This window comes from Plectropomus leopardus, chromosome 23, assembly GCF_008729295.1.
Source record: "Plectropomus leopardus isolate mb chromosome 23, YSFRI_Pleo_2.0, whole genome shotgun sequence".
NCBI lineage: Eukaryota > Metazoa > Chordata > Actinopteri > Perciformes > Serranidae > Plectropomus > Plectropomus leopardus.
Window position 1 is genome coordinate 13,507,810 of NC_056485.1, and position 17,888 is coordinate 13,525,697.

General features: G+C 38.7%; 1 protein-coding gene across 2 annotated transcripts in view; it reads right to left on the reverse strand.

The window, feature by feature from the left end:
* arhgap36 (Rho GTPase activating protein 36) overlaps positions 1-13,110 on the reverse strand; it is a 64,087-nt gene extending 50,977 nt beyond the window's left edge. Inside the window, exon 1 of one of the 2 annotated variants that reach the window (XM_042512217.1) lies at positions 12,830-13,110. In XM_042512217.1, coding sequence (XP_042368151.1) covers positions 12,830-12,928 — 99 coding nt within the window. In that variant the 5' untranslated portion in view covers positions 12,929-13,110. Of the gene's footprint in view, positions 1-8,392; positions 8,455-12,829 lie in introns of those variants that run through there. The other variant, XM_042512218.1, reaches the window with a different exon arrangement.
* Between the last annotated feature and the right edge of the window lie 4,778 nt (positions 13,111-17,888).

Below are 17,888 nucleotides of genomic sequence, written 5' to 3' on the forward strand. Positions count from 1 at the left end.
CAAATAAAATGGTTTAGTTTTTGGTTCCTCCTGCAGAATGAGGAGCTTTTTAAAATGCTCTTCATTTCTGAGTGTCCTCAGATGCTTTTGAGAAACAAGGCCAAACTCCAGTGATGCTAGACTGTAGCTGACTGTGACCTCTGACCTTCCTGTTGAAGCAGGGAAGAGGAAAGAAACCGCCTCTGCAGTCAATGCTGTAGCCTTGGCCCAAAGTATAACAGCAGATGTGATGTTAAATTAAAAACCATGGCAAGGACACAAGGACACTCATCTACCACCGGACAGTCACAAGTCAAACGCTGTTTTATCACTATCAGATAAAGATCAAAATTTTAACTTCTACAGCAGCAACACAAACATTCCTCAGCATGCATTCACTAATTCATTTTACAGCCTATATTCAGATTATAGGAAGAATGTCTGTCTCACTTCCAGATGATTATTGAGCGGTCTGTAACAAACACACTGACAAACAAGAACAGCACATAGTGGAATTATGTAATGCAAAAGATTTAAACATCAAGTTAAAAAAAAGCTGAGAGTGAACCAGCATGTTTACATTAAACTGAGCCATTAATCAACGGCAGGCCCGTTTGTTCTCTCGTTTTTACCTCTCGGAGGACCGAGGAGACGGAGGCATGATGTAATCACCATCTGCTGTCATGGCTGTACGACACACGTTTGCTGCTGTAAAGATGTACTGTGGCATGACAGCGTACAGCAACGTTATTTCTGTCAGACGGCATTTACTCTCTGAAAGTTCATACGAGGAAATCATTATTTAACCTCCTTTGATCAGCTGTGCTTTTCCGAGTTTGTTTTTATATAGCTGGTGTTATGAAACGGAGAAGTAGGGAAAAAGAAAAGAAAGAGCAGAGTAGCGTAGTCTTGTATTTCAACACTTATGCATTTGAAACCAAACTTAATTCACAATGCAAAGCAAGTCTTTACTATTGAACATATTTATATTTAGCCATTGAAATGCTGATACAAAAAAAGGGACACGAACAGCAACGTCAAAGCCGATTACTTTGCACGCTTCTTCCACATGTGCCTCTCAGAAACAATAGTCATTATTTGCACGTCCACAAGAGGACAGTATCCATAAAGTCACCCTACCATTGTACATTAAAAGCAGCAAAACAGGACACGAGCATGCAGAGTAATTAGAAAGTGTCCTATGTTATTAAGGTATCAATGATAACTAAAGTCAGAAAGACAAAAGGAAGTGTCACTGATGCGACAGCTCCGACCCTGCCAACCACCGGACACGACCATCCATCTTGGGATGAAAGTCGTGTTGGGATGAGGGCACCATTTGGGGACGGGCTGGGACTCCTCTACAGGGAAAAGACAGGAAATGTGGAAAAATGCCATCCAGGGCTTTGAAGATGAAGCTCTGCTGTCTGACGGATCCCGTGTTCTCTGAACTGTCAAGTAACGACAATCATGTGATAGCTTCAATTTATGGAATTTGCTCGTTTAACTTAAAAGCTGAAGTAATTCCTGTATTTCCAACAACACCTTTAAAAACAACCAAAAACTGAAACTTCAAAACTATCTGAGTACAACAACTCCTGGAAAGTTCCTCTCTTATTCCCCCCTTGTCTTTGACAAGCTGCCTGCTGCTTGTGTAACAACACTAAGTCACATTAAGCAGTGGATTTTTGGCCAGATAACATTAACTTAAAATGACAGAGGCCACAGCAAATCCTCTTAAAGCCCAAGAAAACGGCTCACTGCAGAGTTTAGTGAGAACAGCATGAAGCCAGATTTAAAACATGCCATCATATAGTGCGTTCAGTAATGTCCCTCTGTCTTATTCAATTTCTAACTCAGATAACTCAGTTCTATAAGAATAAGGAAATGAAACATGATTCCTGCAAAAAAAAAAAAATCAGTCAGAAACTTTCTTCAGATTTACCAAAACATGTTGGCATTGCAACTTCTTTACACTTTTAGCCTTTGCATCACAGTGTAGAAATACTCTGTTACAAGTCAAAATGGTACTAAAGAAAAAGTACAAAAGTATTATATATATCAATGGAGTATTAGACTGCCAAAAGTAAAAGTGCTCATTACATAGAAAGACTAATGTGAGTCAATCATGTGTTTGGGCGTGTGCATATCTATCCACAGCTCATCTCGCAAACTACTGGACCAATCAGCCTAATATTTAGCGTGCATGTGTATGACTGCATGATCAAGAACCTCTAATGGTTGCAGAAATTCATAAGTGTTGAAAAACCTGTTTTACTGACTGTTTTAAACTGTCACTGACAGCCCACTGTTCAGAACTGTCTGGTTGGGGCCGCAAGTTTTCCAGAAAATCTGTTGCCATTTACCCACTTGCTGCCATCTGTCTATTTTAAGGCACAGAAAAGCTTCAAAATTCACGAGTGGCGTGATGTATTTTAAGTCGCTGAACAAAACATTAAAGTGTTTTAAGCTTGTGTTAACCACCAACTTTCTTTCAGGCATCTAATTGTAAAGGCATTCAAAAAACCCACTGACTCTTTTTGCAACTGGGAGAGCGAAATGCTAACTGAATTCCAGGTTTTAGGACTCATCCCTGCAGCTTTCTATCATATCTATATTTTACATATAGTGCCTATTTTAAAGAAAACCCAATCTACTCTGTGCAACACACCAGGGCTCAGTCAAAAATAGACAAGGTGCATATTTTAAAAGGCTTCTGAGGGCCTCTAAATTGCACTGCAGTGTATCTGCTGGAACTGTAGCCTATTTGTACTTTTACTTAAGTCAAATTAAAAAGATTAATACTTGAAAAGAGTATTCTACACTGTGATATTGCTACTTCAACATAAATAAAAGTTCCTCCACCACCACTGGTTTTCAGCACAGTCCTGCTTTTTATTCATACAAAACAACAACAAAAGCCGAGATGATTACTCTTTACTCTGCAGGTCAGTGGCTTTGCTCAAGGCCACCTCAGTATAACTGCCCCCCCTAACAAGGCATATGAGTGAGCCCTTAAAAGCCACATGGCTGAACCACCAACAGAATACCAGGGAGTGTCAGAGACAGCGGAGGTCTAGAACGATCCTCCAGCCTCAGAAGTCAGTAAATCAGCCAGACGCTGATGTTTGTGGCAAACCAGCAAAAGATCCATCATGAAGTCTAAAACGCTGACAGCACAAAAATGTACATATACAGGAAGATGGATACATGCGGACAGCCAGAATGACAATGCCCCTCTTTACCTCGCACTGTTTTTCCATGAGTGAGGTAAGAAGATTGAGGGGCATTGCACAGATGCCAAGAATAATATCATGTTCTTACAACATGAAAAGAGGAGGTCGGGCTCTCTAATGACTGAATTTCTGACTCACTTCACACAATATACACACAAAGATAGAGCAAAAGAGTGAGAGAGAGAGGGTAGAAAGTAAAAGATGGAAAGAACTCGTCCATGTTTTCCACTGTTTACCTTCCCGCTCCTCGCCTCAGATTTACACGACTAAACACTCTGAGGGTTACGGAGTGGGAATTCTGTGGTTTTCCTGTCATAATCTAATCGAAGGTCTTTTCAGGACAGCTAGGATCCGTTACGCACAGAACATGCAATACATGCGGAAATCATAGACACACACCTCTGCAAACAAACATGCAAAATTTGGTTTAACTGAGCAACTGTATCATGCATCCACAAACACATGCACGCACACGTTGAAACCACAGAGATGTTATCCATCATTTCCGGAGAGGAGGGTGATTAGTTTCTCTTTCGGCTACTGATTAACAAGCCTCTCGACCACATCCCCAACTCTGCACGCTGGATGCACCGGTCTCATTGCTAAGGTTTTATTTTTACAGGAGCAACAGCTTTAAAGTTTTTTGAATGTTCAATTTTGAGGAAACCAAACATCATAGAGTAAAATGTGCAATACTTTTTTTTAAACAATGGAATAAAAGCCTCCAAAAAGCAAGTACCCAAGTGCCAGTACTTCAAAGTTTACATAAGTACATGATATGGATGACATATGTACCTCTGCGACAACCCCATCACCACCAGTGACCAGCAACAACTGACAAAACTGTTTCCCTGCATTATCTTTTACTGGAAAGACAAAATTAATTGATAATCCAAGAATCTGTGAAACAATAGGCCACTTTTCCTACAGGCCACAGTATATATGGTAACAAGGAGCATCACTGTTGCATCACCCAAAAACTAACTTGCAGCAAATCACTCTCTTCTCCGAGTGGTGAGAAAATCCTCTCCTGAGTAAACACTCTGGAATAATGATAGTAATAAAAACTCAAGAGGTTTAACAATGCGTGCAGAGTACTGAATATCTTTCACAAATTGAGGGTAATGGCACAAGCTATATCATTTCTAACCACACTTAAATCCTAAAATGGCCACAAATATGGGTAAAGGTTTAGGTTCGCATCATGCATATATGCATAAGTATTAATAATTGGTATCTTTATCTCCCCTAAAAAACCTAAAAAACCTAAAAAACCAGTATCAGTTGACCTTCAATTTGGACTCCTAGGTTTGGGCTGAGACCCCCCCAGTTTACAACATCTGGCTCCGCCCCTGCCAATAGACAAGTTATATATGTGTGTTCTTCATTTTAGTGACATCTACAGTATCCCCTTAAAGCTGAAACACAAGGGCAACATGGAAAACACACTTTAGACTTGTTTTCTGTCTAGAAACCAGCTGATTATTAATGTTTTACTGAACTAGAAGGACTACACTATTTGACAAAAGCTAACACCAAAATTATGAGCTAAGTGTTTTCCTTATTTTTTAGAGTAAAGTACATGAACCATCGCTGGTACTTCAGTACTCCCAGTGATTCAGAACTCATATCTGCAGCTGAACCTGCAGCTGAAAGTACCCACTGTACGCTGGTTATATAACTCTGAGTGAGCACGACTGATGGGAGATTACACACTGTTTATGAGGACACCCTGAAGGCACTGGCACTCACTCCCAAACCACTGCAGCCACACACACACACACACACACACACACACACACACACACACACACACACACACACACACACACACACACACACACACACACACACACACGCACGCGCAGACGACTGCATACACCAGATGCACAGAAACCTTGGAGGCATCTCCGGAGTGCAGTGCAGAGAGAGTAGATTAACGTCAAAGGTTAAAATAAAAGTACTATTTCTGAGTCTGTCAGCAGTGTGGAAAACCTGGTAGTGATTCTATAGCAGCATCGCTGATAAAAACCACAAATTAGAGCAAAATTCAGCAGAAGTATGAATCACCATTTCTGTGGATGATATTCAAAGCCACATCTTATCTCACACCAGTTTAGTGCAACCATTCATTTATGGCCCTTTTTCATGAGAAGCCATAACACTCTGCTGGTGATTACATTAAGTGCAGCTTACTGTAAATTCAACCATAAATTATTAAAATCTATTCATTAAATAAGCGTGTTCCTGTTTTTCTGTCTTCACTGTATTTGAAATGAGTATTTGCTACTGCACTGGATGTAAAATTAGATAACCCTGTCGTTTTAGCCAAAATACAACAAACTACGAACATTTTATTAGCATTCAACCACACACACACCACCAACAGATATTTGGAAATGATATGCATTTACCATAAAAATAAAAATCTGTCAATATTTTGAATTTGGAATATGACAAACTCCAGCACAAAACTTTGTTGAAATGCCTTTAGCAAATGTTTAATAACATCATACACAAGAAAGTTCCCAGCAACTTTAATTTATAAAGTCAAGTGGAAATTTAAATAAAAATGAATGAATACTAATTGCTTCCTGAGGTTTTCAAAAGTAAAAGTTGCTCCCATGCTGAGACTTTCTTTGCACTTTTTGATTAAATCAATTTTATCAGCGATCATAAAAATAAAAAGCCGATGCAGTTAATTGGCAACATGCTAAATATCGGCCCCGATAACTGGCCAGGCCAAAAATCTGTCGACCCTTAGTTGACACCTCTGAGGGCATGAACAGTGATAACATCATCAACAATGCTGAGGGTTTATGGTTCAAAATTAAGTCACTAGCTTCTACCAGATCCAGCTAGCACAGTGCAGTAAACTAAAGAGTAAACAATGCCTGACTTGCAACTTTGCTGAAATTATCCTCATAATGATATTGTTTGTATTCTGCAGTGGGAGGAGGAGCCAGATATTCCCGACACTCCTGTGGCTCTCCTCTCCGCAGTCACTGTAAACACTACTGGTGCCGTTTACGTCAGCCCTGAGATCATTTCTGTTGCAGTATGATGTTGCAAGAAAAGAACGTTACGAGTGACTACCCAGGTCGACTGTTTGTACGATTGTTTGGCTGAATCTATGCATAGCATTTACACGGTCCAAAGAAACTCATTCAGCCTTTGTTCAGAAATACTGAGATGGTACTGAGAAATGAAACCCTGCATACTAACTGTGAAAAATGAGAGTGAATATTCACATTGTTCAGTTGTTTTCATTAGATTTGCACTGTTTGTGATTGCTTATTTTTACCATTTTGTTTAAATAAATAAATACAAACTTTTTGAAATTAATTTAGTGGTAATTCTGTTTAGTGGGTTTTAATCACTGCCTGAGTTTCACACATTTTAATTTTAAGCTTTGCATTGTTAAATTTATTGAGTTATGGATTAGTCAGTGGAATTTTATTTTATTAAGTATCACTGAATCAACTGAATATAAAAATTTAAACAACTGTGTTATTCACTTTGAACTGTGAACTTATTCAGGTTTACAGTATAAGTTTATAATACAGAGGAATTTACCCAGAAAAGTACTAAAATCTCTTTGAAATAATCACAACTCTCTAAGTTCTCTCAGCAGGCAACACTTCAAATTCACTGAGTGCAAAATGGGACACTCAAATTGCATTAATAAATAATAAAATGTCACAATAATCGATTTAACTTTTACTATTATAGCTCAGTATTAAATCCCGTATTTATAATTTTTTTTAAAAATACACAGGCTGAGTTGTACCTCAGCAAGAATGACTTTCATCATGGCATGGAGTATTTAAGTCTTTCCACATCTTCCTCACAGCGTTGTGGTAAAACCTACAAATGATCAATACACCTCTTCTCAGCAAGAAACCTGAGAGGGACTGCAGGTGACACCGGAGAAAAGGGGGTTGTGGGAACTGATGCGAAACCAGCAAAGACAGGTGTCGAAAAGCAATATGACCACACCCTCGTGTTTTTTCTCCTCATCATCCTCTGAATCTGCAGCATTTCAGCTTTGCCCGCTGTGTGCCTTCAACTCTATGTTCTCGCTCTCCCTCTCATCACATATGGTGTTCATTATCGAGTGTAGCGTCCAAGATGTTAGGCAATATCCTCACCAGCAGTACCAGCAGAGAAAATCATCACACTCACACACACACCGCAGATCATTTGATTTCTTAATATACTTCCCCAAGTATATGCAAAGTACAAGCTGTACGTGCACGTATATTTTGGAAAAAAATGTCACAGAGCACACAGTGTATCAGCCAAGAGCAGATTAAATGCTATCAATCAGGAAGGAGCGTACAAATACTCCTTCTGGATGCATTTATACTTTTAAAATTACTCCTTGTTAATGCATTTGAAGTTAAAAGTAATCCTCCCTTATGCATTTATACCTAAAATACACCTGACTGATACAGTAATACATGAAAATACTCACTATTGATGCATTTTGAGTTTAAAAATACTCCTTGTCGATGCAGTTATACTTAAAAATGCCTTTTGTTGATGCATCTGAAGTTGAAAAATACTCCTGTTGATGCATTTAGGTCTATATTGCTGATGCATTTGGAGTGAAAAAATACACCTCTGGATGCAGTTATACCTACTCCTTGCTTATTTCTGATATATTTAGGCTTAAAAATACACCATACTGACACAGTTATACATAAAATACTGTTTAAGGATGCATTTAAAGTAAAACAAAAAAAGACTTCTGAATACAGTTATACTTAAAAATACTAAATGTTGATACAGTTAACCTAAAATACTTCTTGTTGCTGCATTTGGAGTAAAAAAACACTCAGTGATGCACAACATTATGAGATGTATTGACACTATTTACCATTTCTTTGGTTACATTTACATTTCTTTTACTGTTAAGCACATTGTAACGTCGTGCAATTCAAATACAAATATTATTACTGAGACAAAGTCATTTGGTGTTGCAGGCTCTTAGCCTCATGCTAATTGTTGCTAATATAAACAAACTAAGTAACGTAACTGCAGACTGGAGTTCAGCTTCAAGCATTTCTGTGAGGCAAAATAATCCAATTTTTTCACTTAAAACAACATGCACACTGACATGCAAACAGAGGCTACATTACACTTGTGAAAGTGTAATTAAATCATGATCTTACCAGGGTCCTTTTGGTTGTCGCGACAGGCATCAAGCATCAAATATGTGGAGTAAACATGTCAGTCTTTAGCATTTATACTTTATAGCAGAGAAACCGGAAACATGTTGAGATAGTTGTCGCATCAGCTTCCTCCTCTCTTATCTTTTTATCTTACTTTAATTCAGTCTTGGGAGAGACGGGTTTGGTGATGTAAAATCTGGTTTTGTTAACCAAAACGCGGCAGCGGAAACCGTTTGTAGTGACGGAGGAAAAGTTTGTCTGCGGGTGCAGGTAAAGTGATGGTGATTGGCTGCTGCGTGGGAAGGGGGCGGGAGTTGTAGCATTAGGTGTACTGGATTTGCTGAAGTGTAGCAGTGTGGATTTTAAAGAATTTAAAGGCGGCATGGATGTATGATCGGGAAGGCCTTATTGGAGGCCTTAGAGAGGAAGGAAGTATAGCGATGCACAATATTCATTTGAGAGTTATTAATAAATTAGCAGGACATAGGTTCTTTCTCTTACTTTAGATTATAGAGGCTCAGCATAATAACATAAAAACTATTTTATAGTCATATAATAAGTATAATAATTCATGAAGATAGTTTGGTTTTGGGATTGATTTCCTGGTTTTTCTCTTTGCATATGAAACAATTTTTTATTTTTTATTTTTATTTTTTAAGAGCACCTTAAGATACATTTACAGGTGTCTTGCAGATCCTGAAAAAGTCTTAAATTCATTAATCCAAAATTAACCTTTTGAAACCTGGATTTTTTTGTGCTGTGACACCTTCACAAGTTGATTAAGAAAATTATCATAAAAAGTTATTTTTAGAGAGGGGAAAAATGTGAGAAGAATGTGGGAAAAAAAATAGATTTATAATTATCATATTAATACATTTAGAATTAATTCGCACTAATATTGTTATTATTATTATTAGTATTATTGTTATTATTATTATTATTATTATATAACTTTGTGGTAATTTGCTTTTTGTTTGTTTGACCTTATTTTTTCTTTACTTTTATGTTCTAATTTTCAGGTAATTTTCCTGTACTTTTTATTTTGTTTTGTTTTTTTGTTAGATTTTGTGTAATTCCCTCTGAAGTTGCTCATTGCCTTTTACTTATGTTTTTGAAAGACATCAAGCCAATTTTTTCAGGTGTCAAAGGGTTAAAAGTGGACAAATTCCACCCAAACTTCTTGCATAGCATTAATGGTAAATGGATGTCTTTTTATAACTGGGTAAACGGTAACAACAGCAAGACATATTGCTATAAAATCAGACACCCTTTACCTTTAAAAAGTCAACTTAACATATGATCACCTCACAACAACAGTATAAAAAATCCACACCAACAACCCGATGCATCAGGTGCAGAGGTCAAAGCCACAGACATGCATACATGGCACTTTTTAATGTGATTTGTCCATGTCATGGAGCCAAATAAAGTTCCAGACTGAAATCCACAAATCAGGAAGACAAGCAAGAAATATGATTGAGCTGTAAGACCGTGACAGAGGCGAGGGAGGGGGGGCAGATGGGGGGTGATAGAGGAGAGAAACATAGAGGGAGGAGGGTTGTGTGCTGAGAGCGAGACCAGCGATGACAGATGGACAGATGCTGAAATAATAGTTTGAGAGAAAAATGATGCAGCTGTCTGGTAATGTCTGAGAGGATGGGAAAACAGAGAGATAGAGTCATAACTATGTGGGGCTCCAGAGAAGACTCCTTACCAAACACTACAATGATATGATGATGATTATGATATTATTATTTTCAGTTTTACTATGGTACTGTCTGTGGTACCAAAAAAAGTACCATGATATGTAGAAATTGCTATGGTAGAGTGGTAGATGGCACTTAATTGGGGTGTTCTCATGCACCTCTGATTTGCACTGCTGTCCTTATTTATTTATTTATTTATTTTGTGGGTGTACTTCTTTTTAAAATGAAAAAAATTATTTTATGCATGTAAAAAGCAGTATTTAAGTCTCGCAGCAGTTGAAGAGGAATCAAGTCCTCATTTTTGTTATTTAGGTTTTGACTCAAGTGCAAGTCTTCTCGTTTAGTCTAGAGCTGAAAATCAAGGGCTTCTCTTTGGAGCCACTGATGTTCAGCATGTTCACTGTAGAAAAAGCAAAAGACACAAAATCTGTTGCCGCAGTAGCAGAAGACAAGCTGAACTGCAGAAAAATTACTTTTTCATCTTGAGGAGAGGGCACTAGTAATCTGAAACAAAAACTGCTTAGACAAGTTGAAGAAATTCATAGCGAACCCGAAGCAAAATCATGACTTTGCCAAATATCTCCACTGTGGGAAAACAGCAGTGCAGCCAACCTTCATTAAAAAGTGGATCTTCTGAATCTGCACACTGACTCACTGTTTTCATGGAGGACGACAAACATTTTGGCAGCCCTCAGTGTTACTGCTCCGCTCCATATTCACTATGACAGAAAACACTTCCCAATGTACCATGACATCCATATGATACAACACTTAAACTCAGAGCTCAGGTCTCAGCCTGCAGGACACAACGTAACTCAACTCTTCCTGCTGAAACATATAACCTACTAAATACATACACACACGTAACAGGGAGCAGCCATGCTTTGCAAACACTGAACTCATGAACTGTTTCGCTTTATCTCCTTCAAAGCTCAATGCATTACCGTATTTACGAGTTACAAGCACATAAATGGCCCTCCACAGTCGTTATTAGGAGTGGGAAATTTCAATGCCGAAGTTGCCAAGCTGTGACGTTTGTGTGACGTCTCAGGGCAGCAGAAATGGCAGAAACCGTGGAAACAGTAACAACTGACGGGAAAAAAATCATATATTTCATCATTCTGTTCCTAGTAGCTACCATTTACTTTCAGTACATTTGAGTATATGCATGTATTAGCTGTAGCAAGCAAACTTTTAACTATAAAGCATGCCGAGCGAGTATACCTGCATTGATAATGAGGTTATTTTGAACTGCATGCTTGGAGCTGAGAACTTAGGTAGCGAGGTGCAAAAGAAAGTGTAGTTTCCCAATTTTTTCTGCCTACAGCAGCTTGAATGCAGCTTTAAAGTGATTCTGAATCCCATTCTGCATTGTTGTATTAAGTTTCATTTAGAAAAAAAACATGCTGCCGTGCCATTAATAATGTTATTCTGCACTAAGTCAGCGCACATTACAGTGAGGCTTAACAGGCTGCAGAGTGAATGCAATGTTGATTATCAGAAATAATCTATCTTACTTAGGAAATACAGAGGTTTATAGGAAGCAGGATAAAAAATCACGCAGTTCAACGGTAATGAGTTAAAATTTAGACTATTAGTTTGAAATACCTGGTAAGAAATAACTAACATAAGTTATCTGTTCATGTCAAGAGATCTACCTTGTAATGCATGCATGTACAGTGGGTTTATAGTTGGTTTAATATAAAGATGTTTCCCATTAAAATGACCTCATCAATTTGCCAAGAGTTCATTCAGATTATGCTCCTCTGCAGTGGCTTCAGATTACCTTTCCATACTCGAGGCATAAAGATACTGACGAGGAAAAGGGGAAAGCATTACAACCTTCAGGAAATTTACTCCAGGTTTCCATGCAACCACAAAACACTAACACTTCCTTCTTTCTTTGTATTTGTAAAGCGAAGTGATCCTAATATTTTCCTCTTGTCCGCATCAAAATTTATTAGCGTTTTAGGGAACCAAAGGGATGACAGCTGCTTTTTTTCCACCACCTTTGCATGTGTTTCTTTTCCTTAAAAAGTTATTTCCATGTGTTTGGTGGACAGATAGGCGGTGAGCCAAGGAACAAGTGATTGGATGTCTGGAAGTTTTTAACCACAAATATGAAACTAACAGAGGTGGAGTCTTGATTTCTAATCCAAAAAGGAAAGAGATACTTACAATATTTGCACAGCAAGCCAGAAGTGATTTGACTTTTTAACTTTACAAAAAATATGTGTTTGGGTGTTACGGCAAAGTAGGAGAATTATTCATAGGAATAATTCAGGATAACAGAGAGTACAGCCCAGTTTTATGGATGCACAATAAAAAGCATGGATGATAAAAGAAGTAAAGGCCACGTGTGCCTGATAGATATGCTGAATCATGGAGCATTAAATCACAAGGATCCTACTGCTTTTTAATCTGAAATGTTATGTCTTGTTCATTTAAACTTACACCTTTTTTTTTAGTTTTCAGCTAACTTTGACAGAAAAAAAGGGGTTTGTGCCTTCACAAAAGAGAAAAAAATACATTGATTAAAAAATCAAACACTTTTTGCAGAAACAGCCTTATTTTTCTCCTGTCACAGCATTATTTAAAAGCCTGTCAGCAAATTCCACATATAATAAGAGAAATGGAGATGGTGGCATTGCACGGCAACAAAAACCACCAAACAAACAAACACACACACACACACACACACACACACACACACACACACTTTTCGACTCACCACATAGTAGAAATGCATGTCTGGTCGCAGAGGTCGGTCTTCTATGTGCACAGCTGGAGGTGGAAGAGGAGATCGTGTCGGTCCATCCAGCAGGAGCATCAGTGAGGAGTGTGTGTTTGTGTGTGTGTGTGCATGTGTGTGTATGTGTGTGTGTGGCCCTCAAAGGTACTCCAAATAACCAGGATCTTTAAAAAAAGTCTTCTCCTGCTCTGTTTAGTTCTCCTACTTCTGCTGCTTCCAATTTTTTCTATATTTCTGTTCTCCCTCTACTCTTTCTTCTTCTCTCCTGCACTTGTCGTTACTCCTCCCTTTTCCCTCTCTCTCTCTCTCTCCTCCCCTCTTCCTCCTCCCCACATGACTTCAGTCCCTCATCCCTCCCTTTTTCTGTTTTGCTTCCACTTCCTCTCTTTTTTCCCCTTCCAGTTGCAATCTCATGTTTCTATTTTTTTCTTTGCCCCTCCTCAGCTTTGTGATAAAAATGTACTCTTCTCTTTTTCTTCTGTATTTATTTATTTTCCTCTCCTCTTTGTCTTATTAATATTTTAATTAGAGAAATACTTGTAATTAGAGAAGTAGCAGGGGAAGTTTCCCATCTCACTCTTTCTGTCTCTCTGTGTTGATTACAGATTGTTGTCAGCACTTCCTGTGCTAGCCGCTGCCACCACTGTGTGTGTGAGTGTGTGTGAGTGTGTGTGTGTGAGTGTGTGTTAGTCATAGATAACATGGCGTGCTCTCCACTGTCAGAAACAGGAAGAGTGGAGCTTGGTAGTTTGGCCCTGATGAGAGAACCTTCCCTGTGTGTGTGTGTGTGTGTGTGTGTGTGTGTGTGTGTGTGTGTGTGTGTGTGTGTGTGTGTGTGTGTGTGTGTGTGTGTGTGTGTGTGTGTAAGCTGGTTCAGCAGAGTGATTACTGTAACAGCTTCAAAATAAAATGCTTGAGTTTAATTACATCTCCCTCTCTCTGCACTGCCTCATGCGTACAGACACTTTGTCTCTCTCTCTCTCTCTCTCTCTCACACACACACACACACACACACACACACACACACACACACACAGTGACCACCTTTAAAGTACTCAGAATTCATGACCTTTACTAATACAGATTTAGAAAAAGATTTAATGCTGTCTATGCCACATTATCTTTATTAGATACCCATAACATACATCAGTGTGATGGGTCAGCTTATATTTGTTTCTATTTTTAATTTTAAGAAATTACATTTTTATGCTTTGTGTTTTTAGAAAACTGCAATGCAATATCTAATTTAATTAGCATTTTTTAATTAACATTTGTCCCTACTATTTCTTTTAAATCTCCAAGGCCAACACTCAGCATCTACATCTGCACATTACTTTCTGCTGGCAATTTCATCTATGAAGAACACTTAACCGCAGTTAAAATCTTGTTTCTGCTGGCTTCCAGTGGTTTAACCTCTCACCTTGTTGCAGTGATGTACAAGTCTTCTAAAAATAATAAAATCTTTCATTAGTCGCACATTGGGGAAATATGCATATGAAATAAATACGGATTGACTTTGTAAACAGGATTAACACAATAACATCATTAAGTCATTTCAGTAATGGGACATCTTGAGAGGATATGTCATGACATCCTTTATGATTTATCTCCATCTTCTAAAGCCAGCTTTTCATTACTTCAAGAATATTAATCAATAAAATCAACCAGACGAGAGCTGGTTTCACCTGATCCGTTACTTTATTTTTTATGATTTTCTATTATTTCATTCGTAGTTTGTGTACGTTTCAAGTCCACAAAAGGCTGCAACGACAATAAATACACACTAGATGGCTCTAGAGCCCAATAAGAAAATAGTGATACAACAGAAAGAGGGGAAATAAAAAAGAGAGAAGAGAAGAGAGAGAGAGAGAGAGAGAGAAGAGAGAGAGAGAGAGTCTGTTTGTCTATGTGTCTGTGTGTGTGTGTGTGTGTGTGTGTGTGTGTGTGTGTGTGTGTGTGTGTGTGTGTGTGTTGTGTGTGAACAGGAAGGATGCAATTAACTGAGAGGATGTCATTATAGAGCTGGAACATGAAACACTTTGGAGAAGCAGACTTGATATCACCTGGATCTACACACACACACACACACACACACACACACACACACACACACACGCGCGCGCACACACTTTGACTTATAGACACCCTCCTATACTTGTGAGGGCCCTGCACCTAACCCTGACTCAAATATAATTCTTACTTCATCCCTAAAACCAAGTCAAACTGCTCTTGGAAGTGAGGATCAGACAAATGTCCTCACAAAGCGCATTACTTTAATTGCTTCACGCAAAGATAACCGTTATAGAGCACACACATACGCACACAGAGAGTGAGACAGCCCTAAGAAGACTGGGACAGGTAATTACGTGAGTTTGTTTCTGCAGTGAACACTGACTCGCAGCCTCTTGGAGGTGAGAGCAGCTAATTATGAAAACAACCATCTTCCCCTGGAGCTCCGACAGCATTCACATTCTTAATGGAGACACAGAAACAACTAAAGACTCTCCACAGGCTGTGAACCTGCCTGCAAACTGATGCTTCTACATTTATATAAAAAAAGAAGAAGGTATTTCTTCCAGCAACACACGCATTGTGTGTAATAAAAAACAAACAAAAAAGCATTGTTTCAGCTCAGAACCAGCTTGTATGCCTCTCCATAGAGCTGAACATGTAAATAGCCATAACAAGTCTATCATCACCTAAGGCAAGAAGAACAAATAGCTTTGTACTATTCCCTGACATCTCCTGTTTTCTCTCAGAGACATTCCCACAGATCTAGCTGCTAAACTCGTGTGAACTTTTTTGATAAAAATGAATTGAATTACCCAGAAATCCTGAGAGATGCTTTCAGTAAAACTGTTTCCAACAGCAAATTGTTTCAACCATTTAAGAACCACATACAGTCCCTCCAGGATGTTGCATTTACAACAATTATCACATATTCAGCCAGTCCCTGTGATTTCTCCACAACCTTGCAATTTTGGCCAATCACTGCAACTTTACCGCAAACCTGACCAGTATAACAGGTAAAGTCGCATTTCATTTTAGAGCTGCGAGCAGCATATTGATTCAATTAGCCCCTTTCTCTGTGTTAATCATGATACTGTTGTTGCAGGACTGGAGCTCTGTGCCTGGGATATAGTGACAAACACACAGTGACAAGGCTAACTGTTAGCATCACATGGCTAAGGTTACCCGGCCGAGGTTTAACAACATAGTGGAGCTGTTTCAGTGGTGTTGTCAGATGTACAGTGGTTATCTGCTGATGCAACGCCTCTGCAGGGCTTCAGCCTAAGCAGCAAAATGAGACAAGTATTGATGAGATTGTGCTGTGATAGCCCATACTAACTGGGAAGAGAGAACAGGAGGGGAGCAGCTCACGGAGACTGTGCTTCAGGGCTTTTGCTGAATGTCATACCCCTTTCTTTCCCCCTTTCATATTAATAGCGGTCTTCTTACATAAAGGCAAAAATCCCTCCAAAAAACCTTTAAAATAAGCATTGAAACATGCCGTGTATTTTTTTTTTTTTTTTTAAAAAAAGGTTGCCGTAAAATCCAAAAAGCAGCCTAAGTCCGAGAATAAACAAAATGATGATGTCTCTCAGGTGCCATTTTCAGGTGCCTTGCAGAGGGATATTTTGCAGGTTGATGTGGCCCTGGCTGGGGGGAAACAGGAAAACCCATATAGCCTCGCTTAAAAGGGATGGGAGTCTATTTTTCCATTGCAGATTCACACATGGATGTATTTTCATATAAAAATCCAGGACAGAGAAACCAGCAGGAATCCAAATTTCCAAATCTATCCAAGAGGATGTTCAAGGTTTTATATTTAACAAGAAGAAAAGATTAATTCTGGTCTAAAAAACTGAAGATGAGAAGCAGTACTTCTCTCCTGGGTGCCAGCTGGTGCAGGATAAACCCAAGCAAACCAAAACAATCAAAGTCCCAGTGCATACCAGGACACACTATGTTATGCATAAATTGCATTAACGACAAAACGGAGCGAACTATGCATGTGGCTTCATCAGATTTGGAAAATCCTGTCTTTTACACTCAAATAGGAGCTGTAGGAACACAGATAGTAATGTTTCTTTCAGAAACCAGCCTCTGCTATATATACATGCATAGTAATTTCAAGACAAAATGGCCTAAATAAGTAAATAATAATTAAACTTTGGATCAAGAGGTTTTAGTTGGCATCTCGTGCTTCAGATAGAAACACCCAATTAACTAAAGTGTTGTTGCCCCCTCAGGGAAACTCATTAATACCGATTCAGAGAGCAACCTTGAAGACTAGCAGGGCACAAAGCACAAACAACAGCAGGAAAGCAAACAAACAAAACATTCAATTGTTGCTGTTTTTTTTAAGCAAGAAAAATAATTTATTTATAATGATATAATAATTTCATCACATTGGCATTGCATAGCTGCAGAGGGAAGCGTTTGTGTGTGACGCAACCTCGCAGCTACAGAGCACACCATTGGATGGGGCGGGGGAACAGAGGTTATTCAATACATACACGGAATATTCCTTTAAATATGTCTTTTTCAATGAGGAATAACAAAAATAGAATAATTCCAATAACTCTGTCTTTCTCTCTCTCTCTATGTCTCTCTAACTATCATCTCTGTGTCTTTATGAGCTGCCTGTACAGCCCCTAAACTGGGGTTAAAATTGGGTTTGGGGGGTTTGTTTTTTGCTCGGTGTGGCAAGCAGGTGGGGTTTACCAGAAAAGGACATCGGTTTTTGTGATGGGCAGTATGCCTACTCCAAAGTGACCCTGAAATGTCCAAAGGCTGTAAACTCCACCTCCCTGGCACTCCTAAAAACTATAATGCAAGATACTCTTTGGCCCAAATCTGCAACCATTACCCTTCTTTTTTTCCCACCCTCTTTCACTCTCTCATAAAGCTGGACACACAAAAGGCAACCCAGATTAGGCTACTACGAGGCCTTTGAAATTTAAGTGTGATAAGCGATTTTGAGTTGGTCACCACAAGCTACAGAAAGTCAATCAGTTGGGTTTGTTGCACAAAA